This window comes from Dipodomys merriami, unplaced genomic scaffold (genome assembly GCF_024711535.1).
Source record: "Dipodomys merriami isolate MVZ:Mamm:240054 unplaced genomic scaffold, mDipMer1.0.p SCAF_13, whole genome shotgun sequence".
NCBI lineage: Eukaryota > Metazoa > Chordata > Mammalia > Rodentia > Heteromyidae > Dipodomys > Dipodomys merriami.
The window spans coordinates 40,691,542-40,704,962 of NW_027202604.1; the positions used below are offsets into that span (position 1 = coordinate 40,691,542).

The window sequence follows — 13,421 nt, forward strand, 5'->3', positions numbered from 1 at the left end:
AATGTGAAAGGAGGGTGAGAAGGGTGGCTCAGACCTCGGCTTTTGTGTCCAGGTTCATCGTTGCCAGCGTCTTTGATTCAGTGGCACCTGTTTGTGTCCAGCCTGCTGGGTGCGGGGGTCACCTTGGGAAGGACGTGGACAGCCCTGCCTTCCCAGCCGTGTCTCACGGGCATGGATGGGCAGCGCAGAAGGAAGCACACTGCAGCCCGCTGCGCCCCGGCGGTGGCGGCCGGAGGCGGCACCTGCAGGCCCAAACATGCGTTCCTTTCTCTTCGGGGCGCCTCTTTCCCTTGGCGCCATGCTTATGGGGTACATGGGGCCAGCCTCCCAGGGTATCTGCCCAGACACTAAAATGCCATCTTGTCTGGCCCCCAGAGCTGCGTGCCCAGCTGGAGCATAGCAAGACCTCCTGCTCCTCCAGTGACAGGCAGCTAGGGGCAGGATCGGGTTCTTGCTGCCTCACCTGACTCCAAAGCCCTCCTCATGGATGTGAACACCGGTGGCCTGCAGGGAGGGCCCCTCCTCCCGTGCCAGGAAAATGTGTTGACTGGACAGGACAAGGGCCTGGCTGCGTGGCCTGGGGCCGGGCGCCTGGGACACAGACCTTTCTTCCTTCTGGGGGAGCGGGGGAATGGGGTTGGGGTTCCAGCCTCAACTCCCCCGCCAAGAGGAACATACCAGAGGGCAGGAGGGCAGAAGCCACACAGGCCCCTCGGTTGGCCGTCACGGTGCCTCTCAGCCTCGGGCACCCCGCACGGCATCATCCTCTTCTACACCAATGGTTCCAGAAGGCCTCGGCCCCCAAGTTCTCCCGCCGCCCCCCGCCCGTCACACTGGCAGCAGCTGACCATCGGGAAATGCTGAGTGCTGGCTCAGTAAGCGAAGCTCTAAAAATAGCTGCCGCTCTGAGAAGCCCATTGTTTTCAGTCCTATATTTTTCTCCATATATAAAAGCCACCTCTGGAGTCTGAGTGCGGGAAGTTGGGGAGTTGAGCTCCTGCTCGGCCGAGCTGGGCCTGAGCTGGGCCAGCCTCCGGCCTGGAGGTGTCGGGCAGCGGAGGCTGGCCAGCACCACACCCCAGGCAGGCCAGAGGGGCGAGGAGGCTGCACAAGCCGGCCCCAGGGTGTTCACACAGCCACCCAACGAGCCTGTGGCCATGAGGCTAGAGGGGCTGAAGCTGCCCCCCGCAACCAAGCATGGGGTGCAAGTGTCCCCTTTCCCCTCACCCTGGTGGCAGGCTCCTGAGCTGGGCCCACCTGAACCCTAGCCTGCTAGGGAGGAGAGTGAGGCGCCACGGAGGGGCTTTGGCCCAGCTGGGCCTGGCCGAGGCGCTGGGGAGGAGCAGGGAGGACCCTACAGGAACAGCCCTGTGGGGCTGGGCCAGGCTGGAGGGGCCCCTGAGGCCTGGGAAGGGGGAGGGGAGGAGCTCGCCCTGTGCAGTGTAATGCCCACACGGTCACCTCTGCCTGCCTGTTGGAAGGTCCTCTCCCCAAGCCAAGGCCCCCGGGACCTGATCCACCTCCTGTCCCACTCCGGGGAGCCGGATGATGGGACTTGACCCCAGCCCAGGCCCCACTGGTAGATGCCACCGTGCCATGTTGTACTGCTCCAGCCGTGAGTGGGTCAGTGAGGGAAGGAGACCTTGGATTTTTGGCCATGGGAGTCTCTAATCACAGCCCGTGGGGGCTCTTGTCGAGGACAAGGACTCAGCAGAGTCCATGATGGGTATGGTGCTACCTGGAGCCGCTCGGGCCCCGCAGTCGAGTGTTCTAGGTTTCACAAGCAGCTGCTCCAGTCCTCTCTTCCCGAGCCCAGCGAGAAGCACACTCCCTGGGAACAGAGCTGAGCAAGTACTTGTTAGACTAAACGTGTGTGTGTTCACACTGTTACCCGGGTATTTTCAGTCAAGCAGACGGTTGAAAACCCAAGCTGTGGGAGCCACAGGTCAGGAGGGCCAACCATACACACAAACGTAACTGTAACGTGCACGCACACACCGATGTATATCTATACATGTAGACGAGACTGTGTCTGCATGCCTGCATACATACATGCATACCCAGGTGTATACATGTGCAAGACAGATTACACAAATGTCCACACAAATATAAGTGCACACACATGTAAACGTGCAGTTGTATGTGCATGTGCACATGCATACGTGTGGGTGCTCAGTCCCGTGCGTGTCACGCTCACAGGTGTGCATGACTACACTGACACGTGTGTACATAGGGGTGTGTGCACACACGCTTGGGTGTGGCATGCACGGCTCTCTTCTCGGCTATCCCAATGTGCCAGGGACCCTGGGCTGGACATCTGCCGTATGTGGCCTACACCCTAGCCACAGCTGGGACCTGGGGAGAAACTGGGGGGCCGCTGTCTTCTACAGAGGAAGCACTGGGGTTCTGTGGAGCTGGAGCCTGCATCGGGGTCACCGCTGCAGGGCTGTGGCCTCGGAGGTATCTGCCACCTAACCACTGGGTGCTGCTGGCCTCCAGGGGCAGGTGTCCCTGGGGTCTTGGGATTAATGAGCCTGGCTGCCCGTGGCTGGGAGGCCACATCACATGGGGGCACCCTCTTTGGGTAGGGGGGCCAGGTGGCCGAGGAGGGCCATCTGAGAGCCAGTCCACAGCTAGACACCGTGTAGGCTAACATCCAGCCAGATTCCCTGCCGTCCGCACTTGCAGGGCAGCACAGTTTCTGAAGTGTGACTTCCTGCTCTGGTCCTGCCCTTCAGGATGCCAGGAAGGCGGCCTGTTCACTCAACCCTCACCGGCTCCCTTGTGAGGCTCCTGCTGCCGGGCCGTGAGAATTGAGGCGGACTGTGCAGAAAAAGCGGGAGACCGCACTGCTCTTACTGGGCTAGGTTCTGTGTGCATACCCAGGCACGGCCTGGGGAGGGAAAGAGAAGGGACTCCTAAGGCCTGGGTAGCTAGCGAGGGGCAGCCCACCAGTCTCGGTGAGCTGTCTAGGGCCGAGGAAATGGGGTCCATGAGTATAGAAGTAGAGCCCCAGGGAGAGCAGTTCGCTCATGTGGACAGCTGTGCCCTGCGGGGAAGTCACTGCACCAAGAGCCGGGCGCCCGCTCAGGACAGGGGCATCCTCAGGAGCAGCTCACGGCTCTGCTGCCGGGGCTCCAGGGGGCTCCGTGGTCGGCCCTGGCCTACAGTGTTCTGAGAGCACCAGGAGGCAGAGTCTGCGTCCTGCGCAGACCTGTGCCTCGCATGCTGCTGTTCCCCAGGCTGAGCCTGAGGGCTGTGAGGACGGGGTGGACCTGGATGTGCCAGCGAGGCGGGTGAGCTGAAGGCCTCCCGGGCAGGGCACCTCATCCCCCTCCTCCCGGGTCCGATGGCACGTGGTCAAGAGGTGGCACCTCTGAGCCAGGCCTCTCATGGTGTTTGGTGGGTGGGTGGAAATGGTCATGACCTGGGCAGAAAACCTGAAGGGAGGGGTAGGAGCAGTGTGAACAGAGAAGCAGGTGAGCCCGTGAGTGCTTATGTGGGCACGTAGGCGTTCATGTGCACGCATGCACAGGCATGTGTCCGCGTGAACATGTGTGCGTGTGAGTATATGCACTTGCATTGTGCGGGTTGGGGAGCGCGTTCCTCCTGTGAGCAGAGCACTCTCGGGAGCGGCCTCCCGGGTCAGCTCTTCGGAGCACAGGTGAAGTCGCTCTGTATGGGGGTAGACACTGAGGCCGGGCTTCCCTCTCCCAGCCACACAGGGAGAGCGGTGGAACCAAAGCTCCACCCCGCGCGTGGGGCTGGCTCTGAGGGGGAAAGGCAGGGGAGGGAGGGAGCTGCCCTCCTGAGGGGCAGGGGTGGCCCCGCAGTGCTCAGCCCCCTCCAGCCCTCCTGAGGGGCAGGGGTGGCCCCGCGGTGCTCAGCCCCCTCCAGCCCTCCTGAGGGGCAGGGGTGGCCCCGCAGTGCTCAGCCCCCTCCAGCCCTCCTGAGGGGCAGGGGTGGCCCCGCAGTGCTCAGCCCCCTCCGGGGCCCCGCGTGTGGCCAGGGCTTGGAGCCCCGGTGGGGGAGGGCTGGCCGGGACAGGGGCTCTTAGGGGCTCTGGAATGCAATGTGCAGAGCACAGTTCATCCCATAAGAAGGAGCAGCTCTCCCCCCTCCTCTCCCCTCCCCGGTTTCTGTCTGCTGAGGTCTGAGGGTGTTGGGCCTCGTGGTAGCTGGGCAGAGCACACACACACACACACACGCACGCACGCACGCACACGCACGCACACACGCCAGTGTGCAGGAGAGTGGAGTTAAGCTGAGCCCACAAAACACAGCAAATGTAACACGAAATGGCCTTTGTGGTGCTGGGGCTTCCCTTTGGGCCACGAGGCCCTGGCAGCATGTTCCTGGCGGAGTTAGAGCCTGTCAGGCACGCACCTCCAGAGGCAGAAAGCTCTCCCTCCGGAGGGTCCTGTGCTGGGCAGTATAGACCAGACGTAGTTCGTCCCCTGGAGAAAGTCACTGCAGCCTCAGCTTGTCACTCTGCCCAGGCTTGGTGAACTGCCCTCCGCCGCCCGCTGGCTGCTCTTCCGAGCCCTGCGGTCCCAGCACCCGGTAGGGGATCTCAAGCTCTGTAAAGTGGGCTTGGCGACTGGAGTCCCTCCCCGTGCCAGCGAGGCTCTGGTGTGTGCGTTGCTGTTCAGGCAGGGGACGGGGGTCCCACCCGTGGTCTTCAGGAGTCTGTGAGCACACCCCACCCTGGCTCTGGACTCAGGTCTTTTGTGTGATCTGATAACTATAGCAGAGCCATTTTTGTTTCTGGCTCAGCTATGTGGCGGATCAGTTCCCATTAATCTTAGAGTCACCCAAACTATCTCCAAGTCTCTTCTAGAAGAACAGCTGTCAGACCAGATCTTTGCCTGTCTCGACATTAGTTTCGTGAGGCTGACTTAGAATTAAACTAAGTCCTTTGGTGATGAGTGTTTACATTATCTCCAGTCTTCTGTACTTAGAAAAATCTCACTGCTGTGGAAATCCTTGTATTTACCCCTTTGCGTATTGTTCTTATCTTTTGGCAGTACTTGCTAGGCAGGTACCCTACCACTTGATCTAGGCCCCCAGCTCTGTTGCTTTTAGGTAGTTTTGGATAGGGCCAATCTCTGCTGCAGTCTTCCTACCCGAGCCTTTGCAGAGCTGGGTTCACAGAGGTGCTTATGTCTTAACTAAGTGTCTGGAAGAGGGCTGCCGGCCCACGAGCGGCCCTGAGAGAACATCCAAAGAACACCCCAGAAACTGAGCTGCAGGGTGTCCTACCTCATTCCTTGCTCTGCATGTGGCTGGGCATCTGGGAGAGGTGAATTCAGGGTGCTGTTGGGCCCCATCTGCAGGCTGGGGTGTTGAGATGCAGAGGCAGTGATGGTGGGGGCCAGCCTGGTCGCCCTTACCCACAGGTCTCAGCTAGAGACTTGTGCACAGAGACTTGAAATGTGTTCACATCGGAGCCACCTGCCATGAACCTATCATGAAGTAGAAACATGGCATCTTTTTGTTTATCAGTATGATAAGCTCTATTAAGAACAGCTTCTTGGTATCTACTACTGTGTGGCTTCTGAGTGGCACTGTTCCTAGGTCCCGATAGGACTTAGCTAGGTGGGGAGAGGCCTGCGTGCTGCTGCTGTCCCTAGGCCTGCCCGGGAGCCCCTGGGAGGCGGCCTGGTGCCAGGAACCACCTCGCTATTTCCTTTCTTATCGGGGTGGTCTGAGTTGGGTCTGCTGTGCAGTTTGGAAAGGCTGCTGCTTTGTACAACCTGAGGGCCATTCACAAGGATTTGGCATCCGGTGGTGGCCGTTGTACACAGCTGGAGTCGCCTTGGGAGGAAGGACTGAGGTCCTGGGCCCGGGGGCGGGAGTGCCGGCGGTGGTGACCCCAGCCCTTCCCTTCCTGGTGAGGGTGCGCTGGAGGATGCTCCCCCCCCCTCCCTCCCTCCAGAGCCTGCTGGCCCAAAGCTGCTCATGGTGGGAATTCTGAGCTGGCACGGCTCAGAACATTCCTTCGTGCCCCTTCCCCAGGCCCAGAGCCTCCCTCCAGGTGGATGATGCCCATTCTGACATCACGCTTGTTGCCTGGGCCCTGCTGTAGCCCTGCCCGCCGCAGAGCGGGGCCCAGCCCAGCCTGGCAGTGGCACCAGCTTCTCTGTAGCCCTGCCCCAAGCAGCGTTCCTCTGGGAGTGGCTGTGACTCCCCACTTGTAGGCTGCCCGGGGACCGGCAGCTGTGTTCAGGCACAGAGGGCTGAGTTGCTCGCCGTGGACAGAGGTGTGTTTGCTCAGCACCCCGGGCTCTAGGCAGGGGCAGCATGGTGAACTGGGAAGGGCCGGTCCATCCTCTCTGCTGGGCTACTGGCAGGTGGCTCAGGGATCAGGTCCTGCTGGTTGGGTGTCTGCCGAGCACCTGCCTGCAGGAAGCCCACAAGACGCCAGGCTGACCTGTGTGAGGAAGGAGGCGGGGAGGGAAGCGAGGAGCGTGGACGGCTGCGCCTGCCGAGCCCTGGGCTCTGCTGTGCTCACGGAGCCTCTCTCCCTCTGCAGCGTCGAGGGCGAGGTGCCCAGCAGCGAGGCCGGCGCATCCCTGGACAGCCCCTCCGCCTACCACCAGGGCCCCTTGGTGCCCGGTTCAAGCCTGAGCCCGGACCACTACGAGCACGCGTCGGTGGGAGCCTACGGGCTGTACCCGGGCCCGCCGGGGCAGCAGCGCACGCGGAGGCCCAAGCTGCAGCACTCCACCTCCATCCTGCGCAAGCAGGCGGAAGAGGAGGCCATCAAGCGCTCGCGGTCTCTGTCCGAGAGCTATGAGCTCTCCTCCGACCTGCAGGACAAGCAGGTAGGTGGCCGGGGCCAGCGCAGGGTCCCTCTGGTTGGCAGAACTCCAGCCGAGGCGTGCCACCGAGACCGTGGCCTGCTTCATTCCTCCAGGTGACCCAGAACCTTCCGCCAGCCTGGCCCCAAGATGTGGGAGGGGTGTAGTGTGGAGGCAGCTGGCTGGGAACGGCTCCAGAGCCTCTTCTGTGGTGTCCGTGTTTGTGTGGCTGAGATTGGAGAGTGTGGTGTCTCAGTCCACAGCCAGCGTCACAGGACACAGGTCCTTAGGGCCCAGGGGACAGGGCCCAGTTGGTCGGGCAGCACTGGGCACCTTAGTCCTCCAGCTGCCTGAGTGGAGGTGCTCACCATGTCAGCAGGTCTCCAGGGCCCTGGCCAAGGGAGAGGCTCACATTAGGGGTGTGTGGAATGCCTGTGTGCAAAGCAACCCTGCCACGTGGCCCCCAGGGGGCCCCCAGTGTGCGCACAGCGGGCCCCCGAGAAGGACTAGGAGTGAACAGAGGCTGCGGTGCAGGGTGCCCAAGCAGCCCCGCTCCCACCATCTCCTGCTTCGTGGGAAGCGGCGTGCTGGGCAGCTGCTCAGCCCCGGGATGGGCAGGGATGTCTGGCAAGCCTCACCGCCCCCTCTGGCTCCTAGGCGCCAAGCTGGAACAGGCATCCCTTCAGCCCAAAGCCCCACACTGTGCTGCTCATACCCGCCCCGCAGCCTGCCCGCCTGCTTGCTCCATCTTCCTGCTTGTCCTGGAAGCAGAGGTCTGGGCTGGTGCGGCCGCAGCTTAGGCAGCTGGGGGCGGGGGGCGGGGAGGCAGCCTCCCTTGCTTTTGTCAGCTCCACCCAGATCCGAAGTGGCTGCGTGTTTAAAACCAAAGATGTCTCCTTAGCACCCTTAAAATAGAAACGAGAGGTTGAGGCTTCACAGGGGCCCAAGTTCAGGGCTCGTGTGCTGCAGCTGCTGGTTCTCATTCCACCTGTAGTAGTCAAGTGTCTGTGGGTACCTGACACGGACTGTGTGCTGGGGAGCTGACTGGAGTGGATGAAGGGCGGCTGAGTTGTGGAAGAAGGGATGGCAGGTACAAAGGCCCTGAGGCAGGAATGAGTGTAGCGCATGTTGGGGATGGTAGATGACAGGGAGGAGCTGACGGTCACGTAGCATTTCCTGCCTGTGGAGCTTCCTGGCGGGCCAGGCAAGGCGGAAAGGGGGCAGGTGGCCTGTGCTCGTGAGACCCACATGGGGTGTAGTGGCGCAGAGTCCCGGCAGCAAAGGAGCCACGTGGGTGTCGGGGTTCTCCTGTCCCTGAGAGCAAGCGCCAACAGCTCTGCCCTGCGGGAAGGCAGACTTCTCATTCTCATTCACTCTGTTCACTGTCCCTTGTATGAGAGGGCCTGGGGGGGGGGGGTCTAGCCGTGACTGGCCACCGCCGCTGCCCGGGGGTCCTGGGCCGCATGCCTCCCCCCTGGGGACCCCTTCGGGGCTGGGCGCTGTGGGTGGGGTCTCAGGAGGGTCATGTCCCCTGGCTCAGCCTGTAACTAAGCTTTCCCTGGTCCCAGTGCTGTAGTAGATGGGGCCTCGTGTCAGTTCTGGTTAAGAAAATAGTGATTGGCCGGGTGCTGGTGGCTCCCACCTATAATCCTTGCTACTCAAGAGTCTGAGATCTGAGGATCGCAGTTCAAAGCCAGCCAGCCCAGACAGGAGAGTCCATGAGACTCTTATCTCCAGTTAACTACCAAAAAAACTGGAAATGGTACTATGGCTTATAGTGGTAGAAGACTAGCCTTGAGCAAAACGAGCACAGGGACAATGCCCAGGCCCTGAGTTCAAGCCCCACAACTAACAAAAAGAAAAAGAAGAGGGAGAGAGAGAGAGAGAGGAGTGAGTGGTGAGTTGGGATAGGTTGGGGTGCCTGGGGTGGTGTGTGCCTGGGGAGAAGGGGAGAGGCCCTGTGCCTGGGGAGAGGGGGGAGAGGCCCTGTGATTCTCCCAGAGCTCTCGTTTGCCTCCCTGCAGTCCTGACCCCAACACACACGCACAGCCTTGGGCAGGGCTCAGGTAGCAGGTGGCTCTGGTCCTCAAGGTCCAGGGACAGCAGGAGAAGAGGCCCTAGAGCGAGCCTGGGCCCAAGCTGGTGGCCCTGGGCCTGAGATGCCCTGGAAGGATGTCACCGAAGCGTTCTCAGGCAGAGGAGCAGAAGAGTGGGGTGAGGTGTGGCTACTGCAGCGGAGCGAGGCAGAGGCCCTGTCCCCTGGCGGCCTACGCAGCCCTCCTGCCCACCCAGGACCTGAGATTTTTTTTTGCTCAATGCTGGTGCTATGCTACTCAAGCCACAGGTCAGCTTCTGGCTTTTGGGTGGTTAATTGGAGATGAGTCTCTTCCTACCCAGACTGGCTTCAAACCAGGATCCTCAGATTTCAGCTTCCTGAGTAGGATTATAGGTGTGAGCCACGGGGCTGCCTGGCAAACATAGGGTTTCCCCATCTTACTTGTCTTGGAATGTACACCAGCCATTGTTCGAGCCAACTGTGGCCTGTGGCAGGTCCTCTCAGGCCGGGCCCCTGCACTGGGTAGGCATCGCCAGGCCAGCACTCAGGGCTTGGCCTCACTTCCGTCCCGTCCCCCGCCAGGTGGAGATGCTAGAACGCAAGTATGGGGGCCGCCTCGTGACCCGCCATGCAGCCCGCACCATCCAGACAGCGTTCCGCCAGTACCAGATGAACAAGAACTTCGAGCGTCTGCGAAGCTCCATGTCGGAGAACCGTATGTCCCGCCGGATCGTGCTGTCCAACATGAGGATGCAGTTTTCCTTTGAGGGGCCCGAGAAAGTGCACAGCTCCTACTTCGAGGGCAAGCAGGTCTCCCTGACCAACGATGGTGCGCAGCTGGGCGCCCTGGTGCCCTCTGAGTGCGGAGACCTCGGGGAGCCCGCCCTCAAGTCTCCGGCCCCCTCCAGTGACTTCGCCGACGCCATCACGGAGCTGGAGGACGCCTTCTCCCGGCAGGTGAAGTCTCTGGCTGAGTCCATCGATGACGCCCTGAACTGCCGGAGCCTCCACGCCGAGGAGGTGCCGACCCCGGAGGCGGCGAGGGCCCGGGACGCCGAGCCCAAGGCCGCCCTGCACAGCATGGACCACCACAAGCTGGATGAGATGACCGCCTCCTACAGCGACGTCACCTTGTACATCGACGAGGAGGAGCTGTCGCCGCCACTGCCGCTCGCGCCCGCCGGGGAGAGGCCTCCCGGCACCGAGTCGGACCTGCGCCTGCGGGTCGGGGGTGCCACCCAGGACTACTGGGCCCTGGCCCACAAGGATGACAAGGCCGACACAGACACGAGCTGCCGGAGCACTCCGTCGCTGGAGCGGCAGGAGCCCCGGCTGCGGGTGGAGCACCTGCCCCTGCTCACCATTGAGCCCCCCAGCGACAGCTCGGTGGACCTCAGTGACCGCTCGGACCGCGGCTCACTCAAGAGGCAGGGCGCCTATGAGCGCAGCCTCGGAGGCCAGCCGGCCAGCCCCAAGCACAGCTCCCACGGTGGCGCACCCAAGGGCCTGGCCCGGGAGGACCCCGAGCTGCGGCCCCGGCCCCCCAGGCCCCTGGAGAGCCACCTGGCCATCAATGGCTCAGCCAATCGGCAAAGCAAGTCTGAGTCGGACTACTCTGACGGGGACAACGACAGCATCAACAGCACGTCCAACTCCAACGACACCATCAACTGCAGCTCCGAGTCCTCATCCAGGGACAGCGTGCGGGAGCCCACGCTCAGCAAGCAGACCTACCACAAGGAGGCCCGCAACAGCTGGGACTCGCCGGCCTTCAGCAATGACGTCATCCGCAAGCGCCACTACCGCATTGGGCTGAACCTCTTCAACAAGTGAGTCCTGGGGGCTGAGCCAGGCGGAGGGGCGGGGCAGGCCCAGGCGGAGGGGCGGGGCAGGCCCAGGCGGAGGGGCGGGGCAGGCCCAGGCGGAGGGGCGGGGCAGGCCCAGGCGGAGGGGCGGGGCAGGCCCAGGCGGAGGGGCGGGGCAGGCCCAGGCCCGTCTGCGCAGTGAGCCTTGGGGCCGAGTGGGACCCGCTCTGTCTGTGGGTGCTGAGACGCAGCTCCCCACAGTGTCCACTGCTGGACAGCTGGGCAGATGGGAGCTTTTCTGTGAAACCATTTGGGAAGGGATGTAGCTGTGAGTCACAGGTCCTGTCCATTGCTCCCTCTCAAGTATTCCCCACAGGACGCCAAGAGGCTAGGTCGGGCCAGGCCAGGCTCAGCCGTCAGGCTTGGGCCCTTGGAGCGGGTGGGTGGCAGGGGCAGGCAGGCTTAGGGTGCGCTGGGCAGGGCACACACGCGAGGCCCAGGGGTAGAAACAGGCGGGTCCTGACCGTGTGTGAGGGTGGGGGACAGGTCTGGGAGAGCTGCGGGAACTGGGTCATGGAGTCTGCCCCTCGGGGGTTCACGGAGGGCGGCCACTCAGCTCTGGTTGCGGCCCTGGGGAGGGCGGTGGATATTTACAGCAACCTATTCTTAGCAGGGCCCAGAATAGCGAGTGGAAGGGGAGGGCGAAGCGCCCTCACACTGGAAGGGGAGGGAGGGAGGAGCACCCTCAGAGTGGAAGGGGAGGACGGAGCACCCTCAGAGTGGAAGGGGAGGAGGGAGGAGCACCCTCAGAGTAGAAGGGGAGGAGGGAGGAGCACCCTCAGAGTGGAAGGGGAGGACGGAGCACCCTCAGAGTGGAAGGGGAGGAGGGAGGAGCACCCTCAGAGTGGAAGGGGAGGGAGGAGCACCCTCAGAGTGGAAGGGGAGGAGGGAGGAGCACCCTCAGAGTGGAAGGGGAGGAGGGAGGAGCACCCTCAGAGTGGAAGGGGAGGACGGAGCACCCTCAGAGTGGAAGGGGAGGAGGGAGGAGCACCCTCAGAGTAGAAGGGGAGGAGGGAGGAGCACCCTCAGAGTGGAAGGGGAGGACGGAGCACCCTCAGAGTGGAAGGGGAGGAGGGAGGAGCACCCTCAGAGTGGAAGGGGAGGAGGGAGGAGCACCCTCAGTGGAAGGGGAGGAGGGAGGAGCACCCTCAGAGTGGAAGGGGAGGAGGGAGGAGCACCCTCAGAGTGGAAGGGGAGGACGGAGCACCCTCAGAGTGGAAGGGGAGGACGGAGCACCCTCAGTGGAAGGGGAGGAGGGAGGAGCACCCTCAGTGGAAGGGGAGGAGGGATGACCGCCCTCAGAGGCCTTGAGGCCGGCTCTCAGCAGCCCTGGGCTTCCATGCCACTCCAGCCCAGGGCTGACAGAGCGCGAGGCCTGGGCCCACCCAGAAGCACCCGGAAGCATCCCAGAAGGGCCACAGGACGGTGACGTGGCAGTGGTTCGGGAGAAGCACTGGATGGGGTGTCAGTGGCTGGCCTGGGCCCCAGCCCTGGGTGGAGGGGCAGTGGAGAGCTGTGGTTCACTGCTGGGTCTCCTAGTCTCGCCAGGAGCTAGGAATCTTGGACCCCTCGCTCCTGCTAGGGCTGTGGCTCCTGTGACCCCTTTGCATGTGGCCTGCTGCACACAGGACCTCCGCACCCCACCCCAGAGCAGAGGGGGTGAAAGGGCATGTCCTAAGTCAGCCCCTGCTGCTCCTGGGCCCTGCCTAAGCCAGGGCCACCCCCTGGCCCGGGCGAGTGTCCTGGGAGCGAGCCAGGAATAACTGGGGTCCAGTAGAGTGGACAGGGAGAGGCCGGAGTGGAGATGAGGCGGCTGGGCAGCCGGCTCTGCCGACTGGGTGTCACAGGGCACATCCCACAGCCACACGACGCAAGTGCTCTGTACGTGTGGTCTCTCCTTCCAGATCTTTCTGTCTGTGTGTGCACCCAGCCATTAGGAACAGTAGTGGCCACAGTTAAGGGCAGTCTACCTGGCTCCAGCCCCTCACCCTGCTTCTGGTCTGTTCTCTGGAGCAGCCCACCTCTGGCTCCACACCTGTGAGCGGGGCTGATGCCAGGGGCACTGGCCCCGAGGTTTAGACATCGAGGCTGGAGCGTGTGAAAGGCTGGACCGCCAGGGTCCAAAGTACTTGCTGCCATCCTGTGATGCTGGCTGCCTTGGCTGAGGCTGGGAGCAGGCGGGTGCTGGCCGCGGCGGCCATCACCGCAGTTTGCCATGGGAGGCTGGGAGGGGCTAGAGACCACAGCTGGGAGTGGAACTGAGCGCCCCAGGCAGATGTGTCCTCACAGTGAGGGTGACGGGTTAGTGTTCCTGAGGAGCCGGGTCCCCCTCCCCCCACCGCTGCCCATCAGTGCCAGCCGCTGTGCGCTCCTGCACATGACTGCACGCCCTGCACATGCCTGTACGCTCCTGTACGCGCCTGCACACTCCTGCACACTGCACACGCCTGCATGCTCCTGTACGCGCCTGCACGCTCCTGCACACACCTGCATGCTCCTGCACACCTGCACTCCTGCACACACCTGCACTCCTGCACATGCCTGCACGCTCCTGTATGCGCCTGCACACTCTTGCACACTCCTGTATGTGCCTACACGCTCCTGCACACGCCTGCATGCTCCTGTACGCGCCTGCACGCTCCTGCACACGCCTGCACACACCTGCACTCCTGCACACGCCTCCACACACTTGCACTC

General features: G+C 62.8%; 1 protein-coding gene across 8 annotated transcripts in view; it reads left to right on the plus strand.

Moving 5' to 3' along the window:
• Nucleotides 1-13,421, plus strand: part of LOC138824851 (IQ motif and SEC7 domain-containing protein 1) — a 216,901-nt gene that overhangs the window by 178,833 nt on the left and 24,647 nt on the right. For all 8 annotated transcript variants that reach the window (XM_070019228.1, XM_070019232.1, XM_070019234.1 and 5 more), the window contains 2 exons: nucleotides 6,536-6,827; nucleotides 9,442-10,688. In XM_070019228.1, the coding sequence (XP_069875329.1) occupies nucleotides 6,536-6,827; nucleotides 9,442-10,688 (1,539 nt within the window). The remainder of the gene's footprint in view (nucleotides 1-6,535; nucleotides 6,828-9,441; nucleotides 10,689-13,421) is intronic.